The sequence below is a fragment of the Gavialis gangeticus genome, unplaced genomic scaffold (assembly GCF_001723915.1).
Source record: "Gavialis gangeticus isolate Ggan-Ray unplaced genomic scaffold, GavGan_comp1, whole genome shotgun sequence".
NCBI classification, from domain to species: domain Eukaryota; kingdom Metazoa; phylum Chordata; order Crocodylia; family Gavialidae; genus Gavialis; species Gavialis gangeticus.
In genome coordinates, this window is record NW_017728996.1 from 49,626,246 (window position 1) to 49,648,197 (window position 21,952).

The 21,952-nt window shown below is 49.1% G+C and overlaps 1 protein-coding gene across 2 annotated transcripts in view; it reads left to right on the forward strand.

Annotated features, from left to right (window-relative positions):
- The window catches only part of CUNH15orf59 (chromosome unknown C15orf59 homolog), an 87,573-nt gene extending 72,745 nt beyond the window's left edge, over nt 1-14,828 (forward strand). Inside the window, exon 3 of one of the 2 annotated variants that reach the window (XM_019504478.1) lies at nt 11,887-12,597. In XM_019504478.1, coding sequence (XP_019360023.1) covers nt 11,887-12,597 — 711 coding nt within the window. Of the gene's footprint in view, nt 1-11,886 lie in introns of both variants that reach the window. The other variant, XM_019504479.1, reaches the window with a different exon arrangement.
- The last annotated feature ends 7,124 nt before the right edge of the window (nt 14,829-21,952 follow it).

Sequence of the window (21,952 nt, forward strand, 5' to 3'; positions counted from 1 at the left end):
CTACCTGGTTGGGGTCATCTGAGCCCAGTTTTTCTCCTGCCCAGGCAGGGGGTCAGACTTGAAGATCTGCAAGGTCCCGTCCGACCCGACTTCTATGATTCTGTGACTTCCCAGATGCATTATGCTACCCTGTTCAGCACCTCACAACAGGACCAGGCATTCAACCCATGTTCTGCTTCCTCCCTGAGCTGGCGGTATAAAGGTTTGAGAATCTGCATCGCATCTGAGCCCTACAACCCATATGTGGCTGTCCTCAGTAGAGGGTACCAGGATGCCCATTGTAGCCTGAAGCAAAACCTCTTCCCCCAGGGCTCAGAAGTTAAGCTTCCAGATGTCCAGCCAAGTCCCAGTCATGCCAGTTGGATACCCTAGTTTTACACAAGGCCAGGGGAAGGCCTCAAATTGAGCTCTCCACCGCACAACAGAGCACAGGGCTGCAGAGCAACCACACTCATCTGAGAGTGGCCTTTACCCAAGGGCTCCCTGGAGTCCCAGGTCCAGGGGCCCTTTTCCCCAGCCCAGTCCCGGCTCTCCACACCAGCACGTTCTCTGGTGTGTGCGGGGCTCCGAGCTTACCCACCGCATCACTGCAGAGAGGTGCTCTGTGCAGGCAAAGCTTAACGCTCGGCCCTCTGCCAATTCCCCCTGAGGAGAGAACAGTGAAGGAGGGAAGGAAATCCAGCAACTCTGCCAAAAACATGCACTTAAAAATGCTGCTGATTTTAATTTTCACTTCGTGCTCTGCCTCCCACACAGGAGTCAGAGAGAAATACCACACACACACACACACACACACACACACACACGCATGGCTGTGCAGAAATAACAGAATGCCTCAAGTGTGAGCAATCTGAAGCCAGAGCCAAGCCAAAAACACAATCCTGAGACACCACCTATGGGGGAAAGTAGATGGAAACAGGAGGAGCTTACTCTGGCAGCACCCAAGTTGGCTCAGGGCCCCCCTGGTGCTAGGGGCTGCACACACAGCCTGGCTTATGGCTACTCAGCAAAGCAGTGCCAGCCTGGGAGTAGTGGGATCCCCCCAATATATTCTTATGCCACCTCTGTGGTGCTCCTGAGAAGGATGACCACATCCGCCTGCTCCCATTCATCCTCGCCCAAGCCAGAAGTCAGGCAATGGGAAGCTGTCGCCCCACTGCTCTTACTGTCTGTCTCTGAGGCACTTGAGAGCAGCAAGGGGCTGCCACCCTCAGTGCAGTATTGCCTCCTCGTTGCTGTGACAGGCAGGTTGGAGAGGGTGGGTAGGACAGGTTCAAGGGCATCCCCACCCAGTAGTGCCAAGGTTTTGGCATAGACATACCCTCAGTGGCTTAACTAAGGGGGTGCACTCTCTTTCACACTGGCAGGCGAGGAGGAGGGGGTGCCCTTCTCTGAGTGTCACTGGCAGCGGCTGTGCTGGGTACTGCTTGTAGGAGGAGAGGGTTGGGAGTTGGGGTTTTACATCAAATACAAGTGAGTTCCAGCTCAGCAGCTCACTCAGAGCAACGGCCTTGTTCTGAACACAGAAGGTGCCTGTGATGCGCCCATGCCTCAGCCCTACGGTAGAAAGACCGTGGGTCAGAGAAGGCTCCTGTCCCATGGACAAAATCCCTCAGGCCTCGTTCCAACCAGAGCAAACCCCCCTCTGTCAGCCCCAGGCTTGTGGTAATACTGGAGGCCCCCAACATAATCGAGTGGTGTGGGGAGGGGGATGCCACTCAGAAATGGAGCACCCTGCAGCACAGCGCTCCCCGGGAGCTGGCGGCTCTGCCCTGAGCTCTGGAGCCAGCCTGGCCAATGCTCCTGTCTTCCTTTCCTTTGCTGCATCTCTCTGTTTTATGACATTTATCATTTCCCTGGGCAGCTGAGCCAGGCAGGTTATTTTCGTATGCAGCCAAGCCAGGCAAGGCTGAAGGATACCTTGACCTCCTTCTTCTCCCAAGGAAACCTTTGATTGTACAAGGCAGGGATGGGAAAAAACTGGTTCATCCAACCCACTTCTTCACCCTTTCCAGCCTCTTCCTCCCCAGACATTCTCAAGGGCTTTCTCCAGTGAATTTTCAGCGCCCCAAGCAATGGAGACACTGCTGGAGGTGAGGGGCTCGAAACCCCTTCCCTCACTCTCACAGCTGTTGCACCATCATTGTGATAATGGGCACCCTGAAGTGGCTGCAGAGACCAGGCACCCTTTCTAGTCTGGTCTAGTTCCATTTATTGCCCTCTTCAGCCTCATACCTGAGCTGCTTGTAGTAAAACATGCGTGTGGCATCGCTGCCATTTGCCTCTGGTTGTTCTCCCCTGAGGAACAGTTGTGCAAGGCACTGTACAAACACTAAGGAAGAGACAGTCCTTGCCCCAAGAAGCCTCTAGGCTAAATCAGCAAGAGGTGGAAGACAGAAAGGGTTGGTTAAAATGCAAAAAGTCCACAAAATACAATACCAGGGGATCAGATGGATCTGCATTGCCAGAACTGGGACACAGGCAGACTCTAGCTCACATGAGGGCTCAAACTGAGCTGGGAATTCAGCCTAGATACTCAGCCCCTTGTGCTCTCATTTAAATCACTTTGGCTCCTGTGTTTTTTTTCACAAAGCCCTGTTCCTCCTTCCTTTCCATTTCACTCCTGACACCTTTCCTTCACCTGCTCCCCCTACCGAGCCCTTACCTTCTTCTCTAGGAGCACAACAGACCAGCCCATCTCCCCTTCCCATAAAATTCCTATCGCTGTAGGTTCCAGGTACTCCACAGTCTTTAGTATGCTCTTATGCTGCTATTTCCATTGTACAGATGGCAAACCAAGGCACTGTAAGGCTAAGTGACTTGGCCAAGGCCACACAAGAAATCTGTGGTAGGGTGGGGAATTTAACCCAGGACTACCAAAATTCTGCTCTCAGCCACATCTGAAGTAATGTGCAATCACAGACCTCTGAATGATTTGGTACTAATTACATAATCAGCTCAGCCGGGAATCAAGATCAATTCCCCCTAGGTTCATGATTCATGATGGACCAAGTGCAAAGGAGTGAGGGGTGACAAGAGGGTGAGGAGGCATAGAACTACAGATGTTGGCTCAGTATAAAGCTATGGCATTATCTGAATTGCAGACAGGTTCGTTGTCCAGAGGTGTTTGTTATAAGTTAGTCTGAGGTCTTCAGAGCTACCCAAGTGATCTGAACCCCCGCATAGGGCACAGATCCTGAAAGAGACTTAGGCCCCTTTCTCCTATAGATTCCAGTGGGAAATAGGCACCTATGTCACAGTGGGTGCATCTACAGGAGGTGCTATGTTGCTGTAGTGATGAGCTACACTCGTTGCTACTGCTCATTAGGGTAAAAAATGACCCATGCAATGCCAAGACTGCGCAGTACCTGCAGGTACTACACAGTAATTTAGCGCTAAAGCAAGTACAAAATGACTGCACAGTACCAATTGTGCAGCCAGGGGCATGTGTAAACGTGGCCAGTGTGGATCAGGGCCGAACTGTCCAAATCCTCTAGGAGTCTTTGAGAATTCAGCCTTAGTTTATGAAATTGTACCCATTTCATATGCCTGCCTTAAATTGTGCTAGTTGTGATGTTGACATCAGGGTCTTGGTGCCCCCTTTAACAAAGAACAAATCTAGGCACAAGGAGACTGTATGAGGAACTTCTCAGCCAATGCATCTTGTATCTGTCTGCCCCACAGCACCAGCAGTTCACTCTCTGGGGAAAGCTGGCCAAGTACATGCTCAGGGAGTTGAGGAACAAGCCAGCCCCATTCAAGATGTACGTCAGCCCTAACATCTGTAGCCCTGCTGCTGTCCCAGTATTGGGTTCCACACAGCTTTGCCGATGCACCTCTGTCTTGTCCCATTGTATTGTATAAAGCAGTGGTTTTCCACCTGTAGTTTGTGGAGCCCTGGGGGTCTGCAGACTGTGTCTAAGGGGCATGCAAAAGATGACTGTGATCAATGAAAATTATGTGAATACCCACACTTACAATTCAAAGGAGCCAGTACCTCCATTCAAAATGTTGTGGGAGTCCGCAAATGAAAAAAGGTTGAAAACCACTGGTATAAAGGAACAGCCAGTTCATTTAGGCAGTAGTGGGAGCAGTTTCAGGCCATGTAAAGAGTAAGCTTACTGCAAGTAAATTCCACCAGGATCACCCCAGCCACTCTCGGGGCAGAATATGGCAGCTGTCTAACAATGTTGTATATCATGTACCTGCACAAGGGAAATGAGGAAGGGGTTATGCTCTGCAGTGACATATGTTTCAAATTCTTCATGAGCCCAGTACCCAGTTTGTGGAGTAAATACATGCTCAAGGATGTTGCTTCTAGGCACAGTGCTTTCATGGGGGCCTTTTGTGGAACTCCTTACGCAGCAAGGGAAAGATCTGGCTGCTGCTAATAGCTTTGTGAGCAAGTGCACAGCAGGAAACTCCATAGAAGCCATGTCTTAGGGCTATGAATAGCCCTCGTGAATGAACTACCAGCCCACCTTTCCCTCTCAGGCTGCTGAAGAAAGCCATTCCCCTGCACGCTGCCCTCCCCTTTGGCCCTGAACTCTCATTGGCAGATTGCTTAGGGCTAAAATCTGGCTTTGCAGCTGAATGTTCCTGATACCAGACCCTGGCTGCAGCCTAAATGCACCAGTGAAATGAGCAGTGGATTGAACTGGAGCTAATGGGTCAAGGGCAAAGAGAGGGGTGAGGAAGAAAGCAGGAAGCAGAAGAAGCTTCCCTTGGGCCCCACTTCCCTCTGCTGCAATTCCTCTGATTTTAGGTGGTAGCATAGGTCTGACTTTGGTCCTGATCCATGAATTCTCCAGGCATCTCCCCAGCCCTGCACAATGTGTGGCCATTTGATGAAGAGGCACTGCCTGCTGAGTCCAAAGAGGAATCATTCTTATCTATTAACAGGACTAGATGAGGGCAGGAATTTGCCCAACATGTAAAAACATACGTGTGCATCAATTATTCTAACACAACTCAATTCCCAGAGATCCAAGAGGATGCAATTCACTGCTGGCCCTGCACTCTGGAAGGGATAGAAATGCTCTTCCCCAAATTCGCTGCAAGGTGGTGCCAAAGAGCAGAGCATTGGGTACCACAGAGTCCTGGTGGTGCCGTCAGCCCCATTTGCCCTCTTAGGACATGTATTTTCTGAGCACCTGCCAAGGACAGTCAAGACCTTGCAGGTCCCAGCTGGGCCTCCCTTTGTGGGAACAGGGATGCAGCCACAGTAGGATGGGTGGGAAGGCCTCATAGATGCAGCTGAAAGCACCTGAATCCACCCTGTGTAGTGCAGCATGTGCAGACTATGGTGGAGAGCAGTGTGTGAATGTCCTGACCACCCATTGCCAAGCCCACCCCGTAGGGCTGGTGAGAAGCTGGAACAGCCCTAGTTTAGGTCAATCGATTTGTAGGTGCTTTACCCCATAAGAATGAGGGACCATCAGCACTGCCTAGAGCAAAGCCAGAGCTAAGCTAGCTGTCTCTATGCAGCCCTGCTACTGTTGCACAGCTGGGCCTGCAGCCCCCGCCACCCTTCCAAGCTTTGAGCCTCACACAATCCTGTTCATGCACTTCCAGCCTGATCTATAACCTCTGTGCTCAGAGCCTCTCCTGAGCACAGCCTGTCAGCTGAGCCAGCCTGTGGCTCTGGATACCCTTGGGACTAGTTGTGAGACACACCAAACACATCTTCCTGGTGCCCTCTTCTGGGTTTGGGCCCGGGTCTCCAGAGAAGACCATGCTCAGCCAATCATCAAGACTGTATCCTGGGAGACTTCTCCTGCCCACCTTCGCTGTCTCCAGCGAGCCAGGAATACAACAGAGATGCTCCACCTGTGTGTGCCAAGATGTTCCATGAGCAGGGAGATGGCACTAAGCCACAGTCCCATGGTTTGTGGTGTCTTCTTCCTGTGCACAGTGTTGGCTTGGCTGTAGGGCCAGTGAGCTGGTGAGGCCAGGGAGAGCTGGTAGGGCCACACAGTAGACCCTGCTGTATCGTAGTCAGTACCATGAAATCCTTCGGATATCTGTGGGCAGGGGAATTGCAACCAGACCCTTCCTCTGAGAGCTGGGGAGGAGGTATACTCCTTTTACACCCTCTGCCTGCCTGGTAGGATGAGATGGAAAGGAGAGGAGAAAGGAGGACAAGAGAGGATGGAAAAGGGGGTAGAAGGGCAATGGGTAGGGTAGGGAAGGTCAAACTTTCACTGGCTGATATGTGAAAGGGATCAGGAACCTTAGCTTTCTTGCTCCCCTGCCTTCTGCGGCACTGGGCTTCAGCATCACAGGATGTCTGGAGCCTGATTCTGCTTAAATGTTTCTGACATTAGTGAGAGCTCTAGGAGTGCCCACGGAGTGATGGATCAGGGGCATTTCACAGCAGCAGGCACAATGCAGAAGCCACTTGCCCCATAGCTAGAGTGTCAGCAAGGCTCTGGTTCTGGATCCCATTTTAGGGACACCCTCCTCTTCTCTGAGGCTGATTGCCCCTTGTGAGCATTTTTGTGGATTTCCTAACTAGTCACTGTGGTGGGTTAATAGTGCAGGGTCACCGGCAGGGTGGGTCTTTGACACTGCTGCACTAACTTCTACTGCTTGAGCTATGAGAAGTGGTTTCTGATCTAGCAGCAGTAGCAGACTCCTATTCTGTAATAGCACAGCCACTAGGGGATGATGGACTACACCTTCCACCAGTGTTTTACTTTGAGGAAGACAGAAAGATTGACCACTTCCAAATCTGCCTCTTTATTCCTCTGCCCAAAGCAGTTTCCAAATACAGCCCCACAGGTTTTTCTCTGGCCCTAATGTGAACCAGCACATCATGGTCCTTTATTTTTCATTTTTAAAAGAACTGTTTTGTTAATGACTAAAAAGCCACTGCTGCATTGCTATTCTTGCTACCCTATGCCTACTTCTTGCTATTCTATGCCTGTAGACTGCCCTATTCGGTACTCTGCACTAAAAGGAGCAGTGATGCTCTTGAGTTACATGCCCAGCTGCAAGATAGCCCCCAAAAGGTTCCCAGAGAAAGGATCATCTCTGTTATTGAAGGCAAGACACCTACAAAGAACCTCTGCAGCTTGGATTATAGGATCAGCTGCCCTGTGCTACAGACCCATCTGCCTCCAGAGGGTAAAGAAGTATCCAGCTAAGTACATGGGCCAGGCTTATGTGTGTGAGAGGTACTAATCCAAATTCTGGTCTCAGTTCTGTGGTGCTAATCTGGAGTCAATGCCTTGATGGATTAAAACTGGATTGGAGCCTGCATTGGAGCTTGGCTGATTGCAAAAGATTGTGGAAAGTCTCCCAGGATGCAGTCTTGATTCTCCCTGGCTGTAAATGCAGCTTGGGGGCAGTCTGGCACTGGTGTAGGGAGGCACAAAGGAAAATAGAAGGGGGTGGTCTCAGGGTGGGCCCTAGCACACTGCGTCAGGGCTCTGACCATGTCAGGAGTTTCATATTAGGAATAGGGGAGATGGATGGAAGTGCCTAGAGCAGGGGTCCTGCTCTCTCCATATTGGAAGGAGGATTCTGGCTAGGTCTCAGCTAGATTGGAGGGTGGATCCCAGCGAGGAAAAGATGGGCAACCACAGGTTTAATAATCCTAGCCAATATCATGGCCCCTGGTACACGCAGATGCATACACAGTCAGTCTCTGCCTTAAACAGATTACAAGGCAAGGTGGACCCTGTGCCAGACCCTATGTGACCCTTCCACTGTGTGGCTTAGTGAGTACTGAAGTCCTCCCTTCTCATGGGCCAGTGACTAGCGGGGGTGGCTGGCAAGTGTCAACCTCCACTGTCCGAGTGCAAGGTGTGTTAGCCTGTACTCCCATACTGGAGCTGTCGTGTCACAGAGCCAATTACTTTATCTTTGCATTTGATTGTTCGAGGCAGAGCTGGACTTTTCAAGACTAGAAATCTGGAAGAGGGGTTGAGGGAAGTGTTAGTTGAAGCTGCCCTGGAACAAAAATGGTCTGTTCTCTTCTTGTTGAAACAAGACCTAGAAAACTCCTTTTGCTATGGGTGAAACAAAATGCTTTCTCTCAATTGACACAACAGGGTTGGGGGTTAACCTTTTTATTTTCTTGATTACACTGGAGAAAATTTGGTCTTGAAAATGCCATTGCAAAACAAGGAGTAGAGTTGCATCACGTGTCACAAAGAATCAAACTGAGTCAAATGCTGAAATAAAAGGTCATGCCCTTTCTCCCCCTTAGTTATTTCATGGTCAAAGCTAGTCACTAAATTCAGCCTGAGGCTTAAGGAGGTGAAGTGAGGCTGCGCAGTAGGCCCAGAAGTAAAACCAAGTTCTTTTGACTCACAGCCCAGTAGCTGTAGACTATATTGCCTTCCCGTGGCTTTGCCTCTCTAGTCCTGGGAGCTGTCTCACCCAGTACCGTGTTTCTTCTTCCTGTTCCTGCAGCCAATCCACACTGCCTGCTGCACCTACTCCTCATGCTCTGTCCAAGGGGCTGCTTATATTGCAGCCTGGTGCAGAGATACTGGAGCTACCGTCAAGCAAGCCAGCTTGGATGCTAGTAGTAGTCTAGTTACAGCAGCCCAGAGCTTTGCCTGGGCTAAGTTACCCTGCTTCTGACTGTGTATGTGACAGCAGTTCACTAGTCATCACCACCAATCGTCAAACTCAGCCGACATTGTCACCTTCAAGCAGGCAAGAACAGTGAAAGTTCTGCCTATGAAGGAGCTGCAGGATTGGTCCTTTGAGACAGTAATCTGTAGCTTGACCCTGTGAGTCCCAGGTGAGTGTAGCATACAGGAGGCCAGCCGTCCAGTCCCAATGTGGCTGGTAGGCTGAGGCAAGCCATTTTCCCCTTTTGTGCCTCAGGTTCTCCATCGATTATGAGGCTTATAACACTTTGCAACTCAGAAAAGACCTTTGAGATCAGCTGTTGAGACGTGAGCTGAGGGATGGGCTTTGTTATGCTCATGGAGGAAAGATGGACTGATGTTTGGAAGGGAGCTATATATAGAGGAATTCTGTATCTGGTAACAAAGAGACTGAGGCTGCCTCTGACCTCAGAAAAGTCACTTGTATGTGCCTCAGTTTCCCTGGCAGTGCAATAGGGAGTGACAAGCTGTGCTGGAAGTTGCTGAAGGGGAAAATAGCTCATGTATGTGAAGCATTTTGAGTACTGCAGTGCGGGAGACACTGTTCAAAGGCACTGCTTTACTGGGATGCAGCAGTGATAGTTGCACCTATGGGGCTCTTTGCTTTTCTCAAGCCCCAGCGGGCTAACGGACAGTGGGAAGGCAGGCCAGGAGAGTCTTAATGGGATTGAAAAGGTGGTTTTGTTATAGAAGAACAAAGTCAGGAATGGGGTTTAGAGCAGGCTGGGATGTGGATAATATTAGCCTAACACCACTGGGCTGGAAGCAGGAGTTGGGTGGGAAGTCTCAGGGAAATCTTTGGGCTTTATAGACTGTGGTCCTGTGAAGACATGCTTCCTTCTGAATTAGTGCCTCCTCCCAGGGCCAGAGATTGATGTGCTGCTGGAGGGGCTGTTTTGGGGATGAGGCATAATAAGCCCTGGACACTTTTTGCAGGGCTAGGGGCTCACTCCAGTGTGTTGCCCATTTTCCACTTGGACCTGGCTGCCATCAATTTCTTTCTCACACCAGCTGCTGCAGCATCACTCTTGCTCTACCACTGTGCAGTCTGGGATGGCAACCTGTCTACATGAGGAGTGTTTTGCACCAGAACAGCTGCACTGATGAAACCAAAGCAGCAAGAGCCTCAGCACCAGTGGGCTGCATTGATGTGAAGTGGGCTCTGTGGTCCCTCTGTGTAGAGAGGACCTGACTGGTGCCCTTCTGGCTTCCTCATCAAAGGAAGCTGCAGTCTGGTGATGGTTCCCTTTATATGTGAAAGCAGAACCACGTATGTGGTGCAAACTAAAGGGATCCCAGAGCCTGAGTCAGTGGAGGTCTGTACCAGTTGAGTGTCCAGCTGAGGCTTACTCCACCCTTGTTCTACATTCCTCCAGGCCCCATGTAGGAGAAAATAAGCTTCAGTGGTTGTGAAGCACCACAGCTCCACTGATGACCAGGTTTTCTACACTGTTCACAGGGGTGTTAAGGCAGCTCAGATGTTCTGCTGTGGCTCCAGAAGACTGTAGGTGGGCACCTGGCCATTGAAGCCGGGGCATCAAAGGCAGATGGACGCACTGGAGCACCAAGGAGTACTGTAGCAATCCTCATGTCTAGCTGCCTTGGACTCCCCAGCCTCAGTGACCAGGTGTCCATTCACAGCTGGACTGACTTGGAGGAAGGGTTCATGAGTATGAGCCCAGAACAAGGCGTTGCACTCCTTCCTTCTGGAGTGAGTGGTGTAAATAAGAGGAGAATTAGTCCCAAGATGTTTGAATACAGCAGATTCAGGCTTTGACTTTGCTAACCCAGCACCCTCTCCCCACAGCCACCTTCAATGGCTGCCTGCGAGGTGTATCATGTCTCTGGAGTGCTCTTGTTTTGTGTGTGCTTGGAAATGACTCTGCTCCTGGGTAGATAATGTGCTTTGCTCCCCTTGCCGATGTGCTTTCTCATCCATCCTTTCCATCGCGGCATTGACCCTGGCTTTGTCTCAGCATAATCAGCAGCATGTCCCTGGCATGAACTGCCTGAATGCCTCCAGCTTTGTTCTTCTTCCACAGGAGGGTGTGAGAGAGAGAGGAGACAGAGACGAGACAGTGAGAGAGGGGAGCCAGAGGGAAGTAGCTGAATGAATGCAGGAGGAAATAGAGAGCAGAAGAGAGTGAGGTGGAGAGGGAGAAGGGAGTGGAGAAGTACAGTAGACTCACAGGGAGAGGGGAAGAAACGTGTGTCCTTCTGTCAGCAAACAGAAGTGTGTCCCGTGCAATACACAGAAGTCTAACCTTTTGTGCTGGGCAGCAGCACCGTGTTAAGGAAGAAGCTGAGATTCTTGATCTTCAAAGTGTGTTATGGAAAGGAACCAAGAAGTGAGGTTCCTGTAGGCTGATGCAGTGACCATGGCATGCCACGCTGGCCTCCCCCACCCTGGGAATTAGGGGCATTGGAGAGTGAGCCTCAGCCCCAGCTCCCTTCGCCACACAGTGGCTGCTGCAGCCCACCAAGAGCTGCTATGCCATGTGCTGCTCCAGTCCCAGAGTCTCCTCCTTTCTGCTTAGCCATTCAGAGTCCTGTAATGCAAATACATTTTTCTTGAAGGTTGGTGCAGGAGAAGCTGCCCAAACACTTGGGGAGCACGGCAGGGTCCCAGCCATTTGCATTAAAGCTTCTCCACCAGCACAGGCCTCACAGGGCTGGAGAATGGGATGTGTTACTCTTGGGCCCAACCACGGCAACAGAAAATGGCCAAAAAGTTTCAAAAACCTAAATGAAAACATTGCTTGGGTTGGGTTCTGGTGTTTGCTGATGGGGAGGCTGGCAAGGAAAGGTGGGTTCTTGTGTTTGCTGGCTTGGCTTACCCACATCCACTACAAAATGAGGCAAAGACCCAGCAAACTCATGTCACTTGTGGCCTCGTGTGAACTTAGCCCATGCAGGGAGGAAATATGATGGTAACCCACAATTTTACAGTGTGGTTCACTGTCTCCTGCTAGTGGCCACAGCATTTAGGGGGTTTGAGTTGCCTGATGAATATGAGAGACAATCTTTCAGTTGAGGCAGTAGAGACTCAGGCTTTCAGATGCAAAAATTTCAGATTCAATCTGGGCAGCTGGTGACTTACCCAGGGATGCAGCTCAGTTATGCTAGTCTGCTTGCCTGCTCTTTACCCTGCCATGGTGATGGTGAGTGGTGACTCCTTTCCCTCTCCAGCAGGAGCAAGGGTAGGAGCAGCTGCCCCCCACCCAGCTCTCTGCTGACTTCTCTCCACCTCCATTCACAGGTGGTGAGCCAGATCGACAAGCTGACCTCTGATTTTGAGTTTGAGCTTGAACCGGATGACTGGACCACAGCAACCGTAAGCAGCACATCCAGCAGCGAGAAAGGGGGCGGCACGTTCGACCTCGCGCAGCTGGATTTCATGACCTCGGACATCCTCTCTGACAGCTGGGAGTTCTGCTCCTTCGTGGAGGTGTCCACCCCCTCGGACTCTGGGGACGGCTCGGAGCAGCAGCAGCAGCAGCAGGGCCGTCAACCTGACTACAGACTCATGAACGGTGGGGTGCTGATCCCCAACGGACCCCGGGTAGAGACACCCGACTCCTCTAGCGAGGAGGCCTTCAGCTCTGTCCCCAACCACAAAACCCACTCCCAGAGGACACCAGGCACAAGGGAGCGCGTCCGCTTCAGTGACAAGGTGCTCTACCATGCCTTGTGCTGTGACGACGATGAGGACGGTGACAGTGAGGAAGGCAACACCGGGCCACCGCCCTCTGAGGACGTTCAGGAGGAACCCAGCGAGGCAGGACACAAGCCACCAGCAGGACCTGCCTCCAAGGTGCCCCCATCATCCCTCCGGCACCCCCCTCATCTCAGCGCTGCGCAGCAACGGAAGCTGACACGGAACAGCAGCACTCAGACAGTGTCAGACAAGAGCACCCAGACGGTGCTGCCATACGTGTCGGCCAAGCAGAAAATCAAAGGCAAAAACTGAGGAGAGGGCACAATCAGAGTGATGGGACCAACTGGAGCAGGGGAACGAGGGGATGGGGTGGGAGGGACAGAAATATATATATATTTAAATAAATCAATACTGATAATAAAAACAACATGAAAAGGTGGAAACTAATAATAATGTCCAACTACCTAACCATCATTTTTTGAGGCTCAGGGAATTTTAAACTGTTTTGCTAAACAAAAGAGTCAGATAAATAAGCCGTACAGAATGACAAAAATAATATAACAGACACACGCACGTGCACATAGAACGAGAGACACCCCCCGTGGAGAAGGCAGGAGGGGAACAGAGCTGGCCAAGCAGCTGATCTCAATTACAAGGCTTTTGGGTGGATCCCACCATCAAAATGGGGTCCCTCCTTCAAGTAAGGGTTGCAGATAAACTGAGCCGGGCAGGGCCGAGAAAACTAGTTGTGGGGTGGAGGGAGCGTCCAAGTGAATTATTAAGACTGAAGGATTGCCGCATAACAGAAAGCTAAATCAACTCCCTTTGCTACTGGGTTGCATCTCAGCATACCAGAGTTTGAGCTAGGTTATGAAATTCAGATCCACCTCTGTTGCTTGATGAAACCTCCCCTCTCCTAATTCTGAAAGAAACCATCCAGTTAGAAACTTGCTTATTCATAAGACTGCAATATTTTATTACGTTACATTTTTACGAACAAATCCGTTTCAGAATGGCTGCACCTCAGACCAAGTCAGTTTTCGTAGCCAGTCAAAACGTTTTTTGTCTTCCAACCCAGGTCAGTGAGCAATTTCTTTTCATTCAATAAATGGTTTTCATGCCAGCCAGATTTTGCGGGTCATTTGGTCAAATGAAAATCAAGTCCTGGTGGGGGGTTGGGAAAGGAGAAAGGGAGAATTAAATATTAGGGGGGGGAAATGATTCCCAGGTAATTCTGATTGGACTTTGATTCTCATTGCTTGATTCTCTTCTCACTTTGTACCAGTTTCAGAATCACAGAAGAATAAGAGTGGAAAGGCCCTCAGGAGGTCGCATCTAGTCCAGCTCCCTGCTCAAGGCAGGATCATCCCTGTCTAAACCATTCTAGGCAAGTGCCTGTCTAACTTGATCCTGATCTTAAAAACTCCAAATGACAAAGACGCTACAAACTCTCAAGTTAACTGGTTCCAGTACTTAACCATCTTCGTAATTAAAGAGTTTTTTTTCTAACATCCAACCTAAATTTCCCTTGTTGCAATTTAAAACAGTTACTTTTTGTCTTGTATCTTCCAGACATGGAGAATAGTCTATCCCCAGCATCTTTATAATCATCCTTCTTGTATTTGAAGACTGTTATCAAATCCCCCTTGGTTTTCTCTTCTTCAGGGTAAATAATCTCAGTTCTTCAACCTTTTCCATGTAAGTCATTTCTTTTAGACATCTAATCAATTTGCTTGCTCTCCACTGGACCCTTGCCAATCTGCTCATATCTGTCTTGAAATGCAGTACTCTGCAATACTCTTCGCTGGACAGAGTACTTCAGATGAGTATGACTAGCCTGGGTCACTCCTGTTAATACATGGCTATACACTATTTGCACTTTTTGATAACATTATTACACTGTTGACTCATATTCACAAGGTGATCCACTATAGCATCCGAGTTTTAGTCTGCAACACTGCAGCCTAGCCAGTCACTTTCCATTTTATGTTTGTGCATTTGATTGTTCCTTTCTCTTTCTGGGTGTTCACATATGTCCTCATCTAATTTTATCTGATTAATCTGGACAATTTTCCAATTTTTGAAGGTCAGTTTGATTCCTAATTCTATCTTCTAATGTATTTGCTACTCCACCCAGTGTGGTTTCATTCACAAATTTATTAAGTGTGTGAACTCAGTTTCATCCTCCAAGTTATTAATGAAGATACCAAACAGTACTGGACTAAAGACAGACCCCTAGGGAATTTCACATGATACCTCCCCCCGAGGTTAGACATCGATCCACTGATGACTGACTACTCTTTAAGCAGGTTATTAGCCAACCAGTTATGAACCCAATTTACAGTAATTTCATCTAGCCTGCATTCCCCTAGATTACTTATGAAGAATGTCATGGGAGACAGTGTCTAAAATCTTATGAAAGTGATTAGATTTTACATCCATTGTTTTCCCAACATCCACAAGGCCCATCACCTTGTCACAGCAGAAAATCAAGATGGTTAGCCATGACTTACTCTTAATAAACCCATACTGGCTGTTTCTTATCACCTTGTTATCCTCTCGGTGCTTACTAATCAATTGTTTGATAATATGCTCCAGTATCTTTCTGGGTATAAGAGTTATGCACCAGCATAATGCTGCTAACTTCCCAGGAGCCAATCCTGATATCTACCAAGGAGTGTGAGAAGATAATCAGCCCTCTCGTTTCATTAGATCTCAGGAGAAAGCCCCAGGTGCTTAAGGCCTTGATTTGGAAATCATCCCTTAAATACATGCTTAATTTTAAGCTCATGCTTATATCACATTACCTAAAAGTCACATGCCGCAGATTTCCACTGCAACTTATGCGCATGGTTAAAATCAAGCATGTGCGTAAGTGCTTTTCTGAACTGGCGCCTTCAGGGGCCGGATGCTGATGTACTTCTAGGGGTATAAATCTGGAGTAGCACTGTTGCCTTGAACAGGATTATCCCTGATTAACACATGGGATCTGCCCGCCAGGCTTTAATTTTCAAATCATAGGTGCCAAAGAGGCACTTGTGACGTGTGCAAGCTGGTGAGAGTATAGAACATGCAGCTTCACAACCTTCGCCTATTTGCACACATGCCCGCCTGTGGTATTCGCCTGGATTTTACAAGCACAATTTAGTCCCCTGTTTGTAGCCATTAGCTGCAAGAATCTGAGCTCTCTGTGGCATTTATAGCACTGTCTGATTCTGGCCATGAACAATAACAACACATTCAGTGAGCCAAATAACCTAAGTGCTCCACTAACCAACCAAGAAATCTACAAGGGAAACAATCAACCGTTCTTAACCTTTTAGACCAACAACTCTTTTAACTCTTCCCACACCTTGGGCTCCTGAATGAATTTAGCCCAGAAATAGGTACCTTTATTCAGCAAAAAAACCTGTGTTAACGATGAACTCTCCAAGGTATCACAATAAGCCACACCATGAAATAAAGTTTGGAATATGCACTTTAAAGAAAACAAGAAGAGACGAGGCTATTTGGTTTATTGTATTTGATGTGTAATTGGAGCTGGGAATATCAGCAAGGTGGGTGCATTAGCTGGCTTGTTCTGTTTGCCTTAGTACCAGGAAGGTGACTGTAGGTTAGCTACAGGAATTGATTTCAGAGAGGAGGTCGAACCCCATAGTGCGGGGGTATCAAACTTATTTGGCCACCTCCAGGATGCAATCTGGACTGCAGGGCTCTTGGCAGGCCAGATCCAGACCCCCCTCAACCAGAATTCAGTGGCTGGACCCTCTGGGTATCCAACCCTTCCAGGACCCCCATAGGCCTGGTGACATGGCTCCATGGGTCAGAGCCAGCCCAAGGTCTGCATATTTGCAACCCCTGGCAGTGGAGGATTTGTGTGTGTTGTCAATGAAGACAGTGTCAGGGCTTCCATTCCCTCCCGCAGCACAAGATCCATGCAAAGCCACCAGGCTTAGTTTTTAATTGCTCTATATCTTGCTTCAGTACCACATGCGTCTGTTAGGCTACCAAATAAGCCAGAAGTGCTTTACACTCACTAGCACAAGGGGTCACAACACCATCCTCCATTCCCATATTGCTAATTGAAAACAGGAGTGTTGGCTAGGTGTGAAAGGTGCTAAGGCAGAGGTGTTTGGTGCTGCGGGCAGGATGAATGACTAGGCTACACATATAATATTGATTAGGATGAATGAATGCTCACAGTTCAGCATGATGGGGGATCAGGGGCCTGGTAGCTCCATCAAAGTCCATAACCAGGCTGCAATGTGTTCTCACAACTCCACACAAGGATAGGTGTCAGCAGCATCCTTCCCACTTGGGAATAACTCTCCATGTGAGCAGGATCTGTTCAGCCCTTTGCTTCTCCCAGCAATGAGCTGAAGGTGGGCATGACTCTTCTCACACTGGCCCACAGAGCAGGGAGATCAATGTGCCCAAGCCTGATGGGTGGCACTGAATGTCCCAGCCCTTCCTGGCATGCACCAGGCAAAGTCATTGCAGCACAGTTTGGCCCAGGTCTCTCACAGGCCAGGTGCACTGTACCCCTGTGCAGGGCTTTGGAGGCATTGCTTGTCTCTTATGCTAGATTTAGACCTAAGGAACAGAAATCAGCTCCCAGCCGTTAAAGGATTAATTTTTGAAACATGATCAAGAGCACACCAAGCTAGGCAAGGAAGGAGGGGCACATGTTGTCTATCTAAGAGCATCTGAAAGATGCATATACTAGGGCTGGGGAGGATTTGATGAGTGTGATGCAAGGCATAAGATCTAAGGGCAAAAGGCAGAACTGGGCAAAGAGAAATTGAAAGTGGTAAGCAGGGGAAATGTCCTGATGGGGACACCTCTGAGGTTATGAAACTGTCTCCCAAGGGATGGCATGCAAGCCTCATGGGTGACACAAACAACAAATGGACTGGTCTAAAACTTAAGGAGCTATGTGGCCATCTCACACCAGCTTAGCTCAGAACTGGGGTGGGTGGGACAGACACTCTGGTCAGCCATTGCTAGCTCTAAATGCCATGGGTCATTCAGCAAACCATGGGCAGGAAGGCAGGGCAGCAGGGAATACTGGTTGAGATTCATACCTGGCTAGAAGACCAAGAAAAGACCTTGCCCCTGAAGCTAAACAACAATGTTTTTGGTTGACTAGTAAATTTGACCCAAAAAGGGATATTTCTAGGGGGCATTATTTGTGGAACATGGTGGAATTCAAGAAACAAAAGGGGCAAATGCCAGTATTTTGAATGTCAATATGAAGAATGGTTTGAAATGCTGGTTTTCATTTAATATTGTCCGAATTTTAAAGAAGAAGAAGAAAAGAAGAAGAAGAAGAAGAAAGCTTTTCAAAAAGAGTTAAATAACCTGAAAACAAAACATAGCTGTGTGGGTCAAAAAAAACTCCTTGGTTTCAGCTGAAATGAATTTTTCTTTTTTTCTTTTTTTGTTATTCATTTGAAAACATTACTGTTCTGTTTCACCCTAAACTGATTTTCCTCCTGATTTTCAGTTTTGCCAACGTACTAAAAACACCATCCTTTATCCAGTTGTACTAGGTACCACCTAAGTCCTAGGCCTCACCACAAAGCTGAATGTTATCCAGTAGATGCACCCATTTTCCTCAGATTCTGCTCACATCTCTTCCAGTTGTTACTGATACTCAGCCCCATGCAAGCCTGCCAGATCCCACAGGAGCAAGATGGAGGAAGGTAAGTGACAGCTAAAAAATATATCAACCCCATTCAAAATCCCAGGACAGAGTAAGTGATAGTTTTCATTAGGAATTTGGGTCTTCTCCACTCTGGTAAGTCTATGACATCACAAATTGCAGTGGAGTAAAATAAGAGTGACAGGTGACCAAATGCTGGAAGTGGTTTGGTGTTATTAACTGCTATTTAACTCTGAGTCCAACAAATATGGGGGCGGGAGCGTTTAACTGTATCCGTCCCTTCAGTTCAAGCCTGGACAACCCAAGATCTGTTCAGCAAAAACACAGGACAAAAGCGATTATAGCCTGAATTATCCCAAAGTGTCTCCTGATTTAGCTGCCACAGCATTAGGAGCCAGACACTAGTGATCTAGAGCTTGATTCTCGCAGGAGATGAACACCTCCAAGGCCGTCCATAGTCAGGGGGAGTTTGCAGCACTCAGTGCCTCTGAGCCTGGGCATGATATATTGGACTGCCAATTCAGGCACTCAAACATGGGCAGGGGAGAACAGTTCATGTTTCTGATACTCCTCCAGCAACAGCAGCCCACCCGGCCTCAGTGAATGGATTCCAATGGGCCAAGTCTTTGGGTGGGTGAGTTAGCCTCACTTCAGTGATTGCACTGGGGCAGAGGCCGAACTGGTGTAAATCAGTATAGGACCATTGAATTCAGAACCAACAAAAATCAGCACAACTCCATTGATTTCAACAGTTCTCTGTTGATAGCAACTTGCCTGAGGTTATTTTACCTGTATAAAGCAGTGAAGACAGGGAACAAATCCCTTAACAGGTCCCCTTTATAGCAAGGAATGGGAAAGTGGCTTCTTTGACAGGGATGGAAGCTTCCCCAGCACCCAACTGTGAGCAAACAGCAATCAGCGGGAGACTCAGAGCATAGGAGGAAGTTAGAATAGCGATGCCTGCTGTCTCTCTCAGCACTGGCATCACCAGGCTTCCATTCCATGCTGCCCAGATGCCTGCTTCCCCCTGCTGTTCCCGGCTCCTGGAGAAGAACATGAATCGATATAGCTTCCTCTCCCGTAATTAATGCCAATGTGCTGCTGCTGTCACTTCTAGCTGGGCACAGATGCTGTGGGCTGCAAGCATCTGGCTGGCCTCACTCTGATGTGCCACTTTGGTAATTCTGTCCCTTTAAAAGCAATATTCCCTGCTCTGATACTTGAGGTAGGTCTTCGTGACATGCTCCACTTCTATGGCATCCCCTGCAATGAGAACAAATAGGCTAGAGCTGAGCAGAGGTGGATCCAGGGGGGACGGATTTTGGCCTTGGTTTGCAGAGAAGATTGGGGACTTTTAACCCCAATCTACGGCTGATGTCAGTGGGGCTCAGGCACTGCACAGCTAAAGCTCAGGAAGCACATCCCAGCCAGGCACTCTAATGTCAGGTCTAAAATTTGGTCTACACAGCCAGGAGTACATCCATACTCAAAAGTCTCTTGTATCAGCAGAACCCCTTCTCTCTGCCTGCAAGGTAAAACCACCTCTCCGAGAGAAAGAAGACCTTGGCTGCCATCTAGCAGGAAGAATATGAGATCAGAACCTGCCCTTCCTACCAGCAGTTGTGGTCCCTTCAGCAGCTGGTGTCCTCCTGGGGTGCACATCACACCTTGCTGACACAGCTGAGGAAGCAAAGATGTGGGGAACCAACAGACACGGTGTGGAGCTGCCAGGAGCCATGCAGGTGGGTTCACACTCTGGCAGCTTCCCTGTGGCCAGCTGCCGTCTGCTGGCAGAAGCTCCTCAGAGGAGACAAGGCCCAAAGGTGGTACACGTCCATCACTGTCTAGTGAAAGAGAGTGCATACGTTACGGAGCTGCTGCTGCCACAGCTGTGTCAGCAGACCTATGCTGGCTATTCCCCTTGTGGAGATGTGGTATCCAGTATCAAAAAGTTATTTTCTGCTGGCCTCAGTACAGTGTCACTCTGAGTGACTGAAGCTCTACCAATGGTCCTTGTCTCTAGGTACAGCTGGGGCAGGACCAGACCAGGGATTTTGCTAGCAGAGCTACATCAGCTAGGGTGTATGAAGAGATCACACCCCCTCACTGACATGCTGGTATCTGTGCCAGCAAAATTTTGTACCGTACACCAGTTTAGCTACACATCACCTTCTGTACTTGGACTGTGAGCTCCTTATATCTCCAGGGTACAAGACTTAGCTCTTCACCTCAAGCTGTATTGGTTTGAGCTTTAACTTTGAAGAGCTTCTAGTTTGAATGTCCATGACATTTAAGATGGAAGCTGTTGCCCAAGCAGATGGTTTTAATCCTGATAGGCCAAGCCCTCCGTGCACCTTCTGAAACAACTGGGAAGGGGAGGGCTTCGTTCAAAGATGCACGCAATGTAGGCCTACTCCATGCCTACTGCATGAAAGTTTAGGCCTGCACCTGCCTATGAGCATGGTTTGTGCAGCACACTAAGGCCACTGCTCTGGGGATTAGGCAAAGGGTCTTCTAACCCTTCTTCAGTTGGTTTGGTCTCCTGCACCTCTGAAGAGTGCAGCCTTTTCTGAGACTATGGGCTTGATGCATTTTTACCCCTTTAATGGGAACTCATCTCCTGATACTATTCCATGTTGTATCTCTTCTAGTTTGTCATTTACTCCTCTACTGAGTTCATACTGCAGGTGTTATTTATTTCCTAGGGCCCATGGCTTTTTCTTCACTACTGTTATTGCTGTTCCTGACACCACATTGCCTTGTGATCCAGTATCCAATGTTAAATTAATAAATGTGCCAGTTATTTTCTGACCGATAAACCATTCACTTTCTTCTGCAACTTTGTCCATTGCCCCTATGAAGAATTACTCTGAGCTAATAGTGTTGTTGTCATCCTCCTCACCCATACTGCGCGCACTGTGCTGGTGCTCTTGCAGACTTAGTGCAACATAAACCTAATCCATTTCAGTTCTTTCGTTTCCTTGCATGTGTGGACCACTGACTTGTTCTGTGCTGGTTCGCAGAGTATGTGCAGCTCTGTGTATTGGATTCACTGGACTTCAGCTTTGGGCTCCTGCCTTAGATCTCTTTTCTTGTAGGAACTTGACTTGTCTATAAAGGCCACACTGGCAGAGCACTATCCAGTCCACAGGATCTTTAGCCTGAGTGGGTCATTTCCATTGCTTGACAGATCCTAGTGGATTTGTCAAGGGTTCATATTGAGCACAGGGAACTGATGGGGGGGATGGGGGGGCATGTGCCCCCCCCCCCCCCGGAATTGGCCTCGGAAAGGGGGGCAGTTTTTTTGCCATGCAAGCTGATGGCATGTGGGGGGCGGGGAGAGAAGGATACTAAGCTGCAGCACAGAAGCATAGGAGGGATGTGGGGCTTTTGGCTCACCCCGGGTCTGCCCACAAATTGCGCTCCCACAGACTCTCTGGATGCGGCTCTCCAGCCAGTTGGCAACCCATTTGACTATGTGGGTGTCGACACCACAGTCCCTCAGTTTCTTAATGAGAATGGGGTGAGAGACAGTGTTGAAGGCCAGTGTTGAAGCATAGGAGGGATGTGGGGCTTTTGGCTCACCCCGGGTCCGCCCACAAATTGCGCTCCCACAGACTCAAATGCTGATTTGGAGAATTAGCGATTCAGACACAGGCACAGCTTTAAAAAATTTTCCTACATACCTTGAGGTACCAAGCATGGCTCATGATTGCTGCAATGCCAGGGCGGATGGAGCATCCCACAGGAGTGTGGGGGGGCCTCCATGTGCTGAGCGGCAAGCCCAGAAGTGGACCAGAAGTATTTCCGGTCCACTTCTGGGTCTCCCAGGGAGCACGCGGACCCCTGCCCCCCATGCCTCCCGGCTTGGTGATCAGCCATGAGGTGGCCCCAGATGGCCCCTCAGACCCAGGAGGCACCAGTCACCAAGCCAGGAGAGCACAGGGGGGCCCCCAGAAGTTCTTCTGGTCCACTTCCGGGTCTGCTGCCGAGCACGCTGGG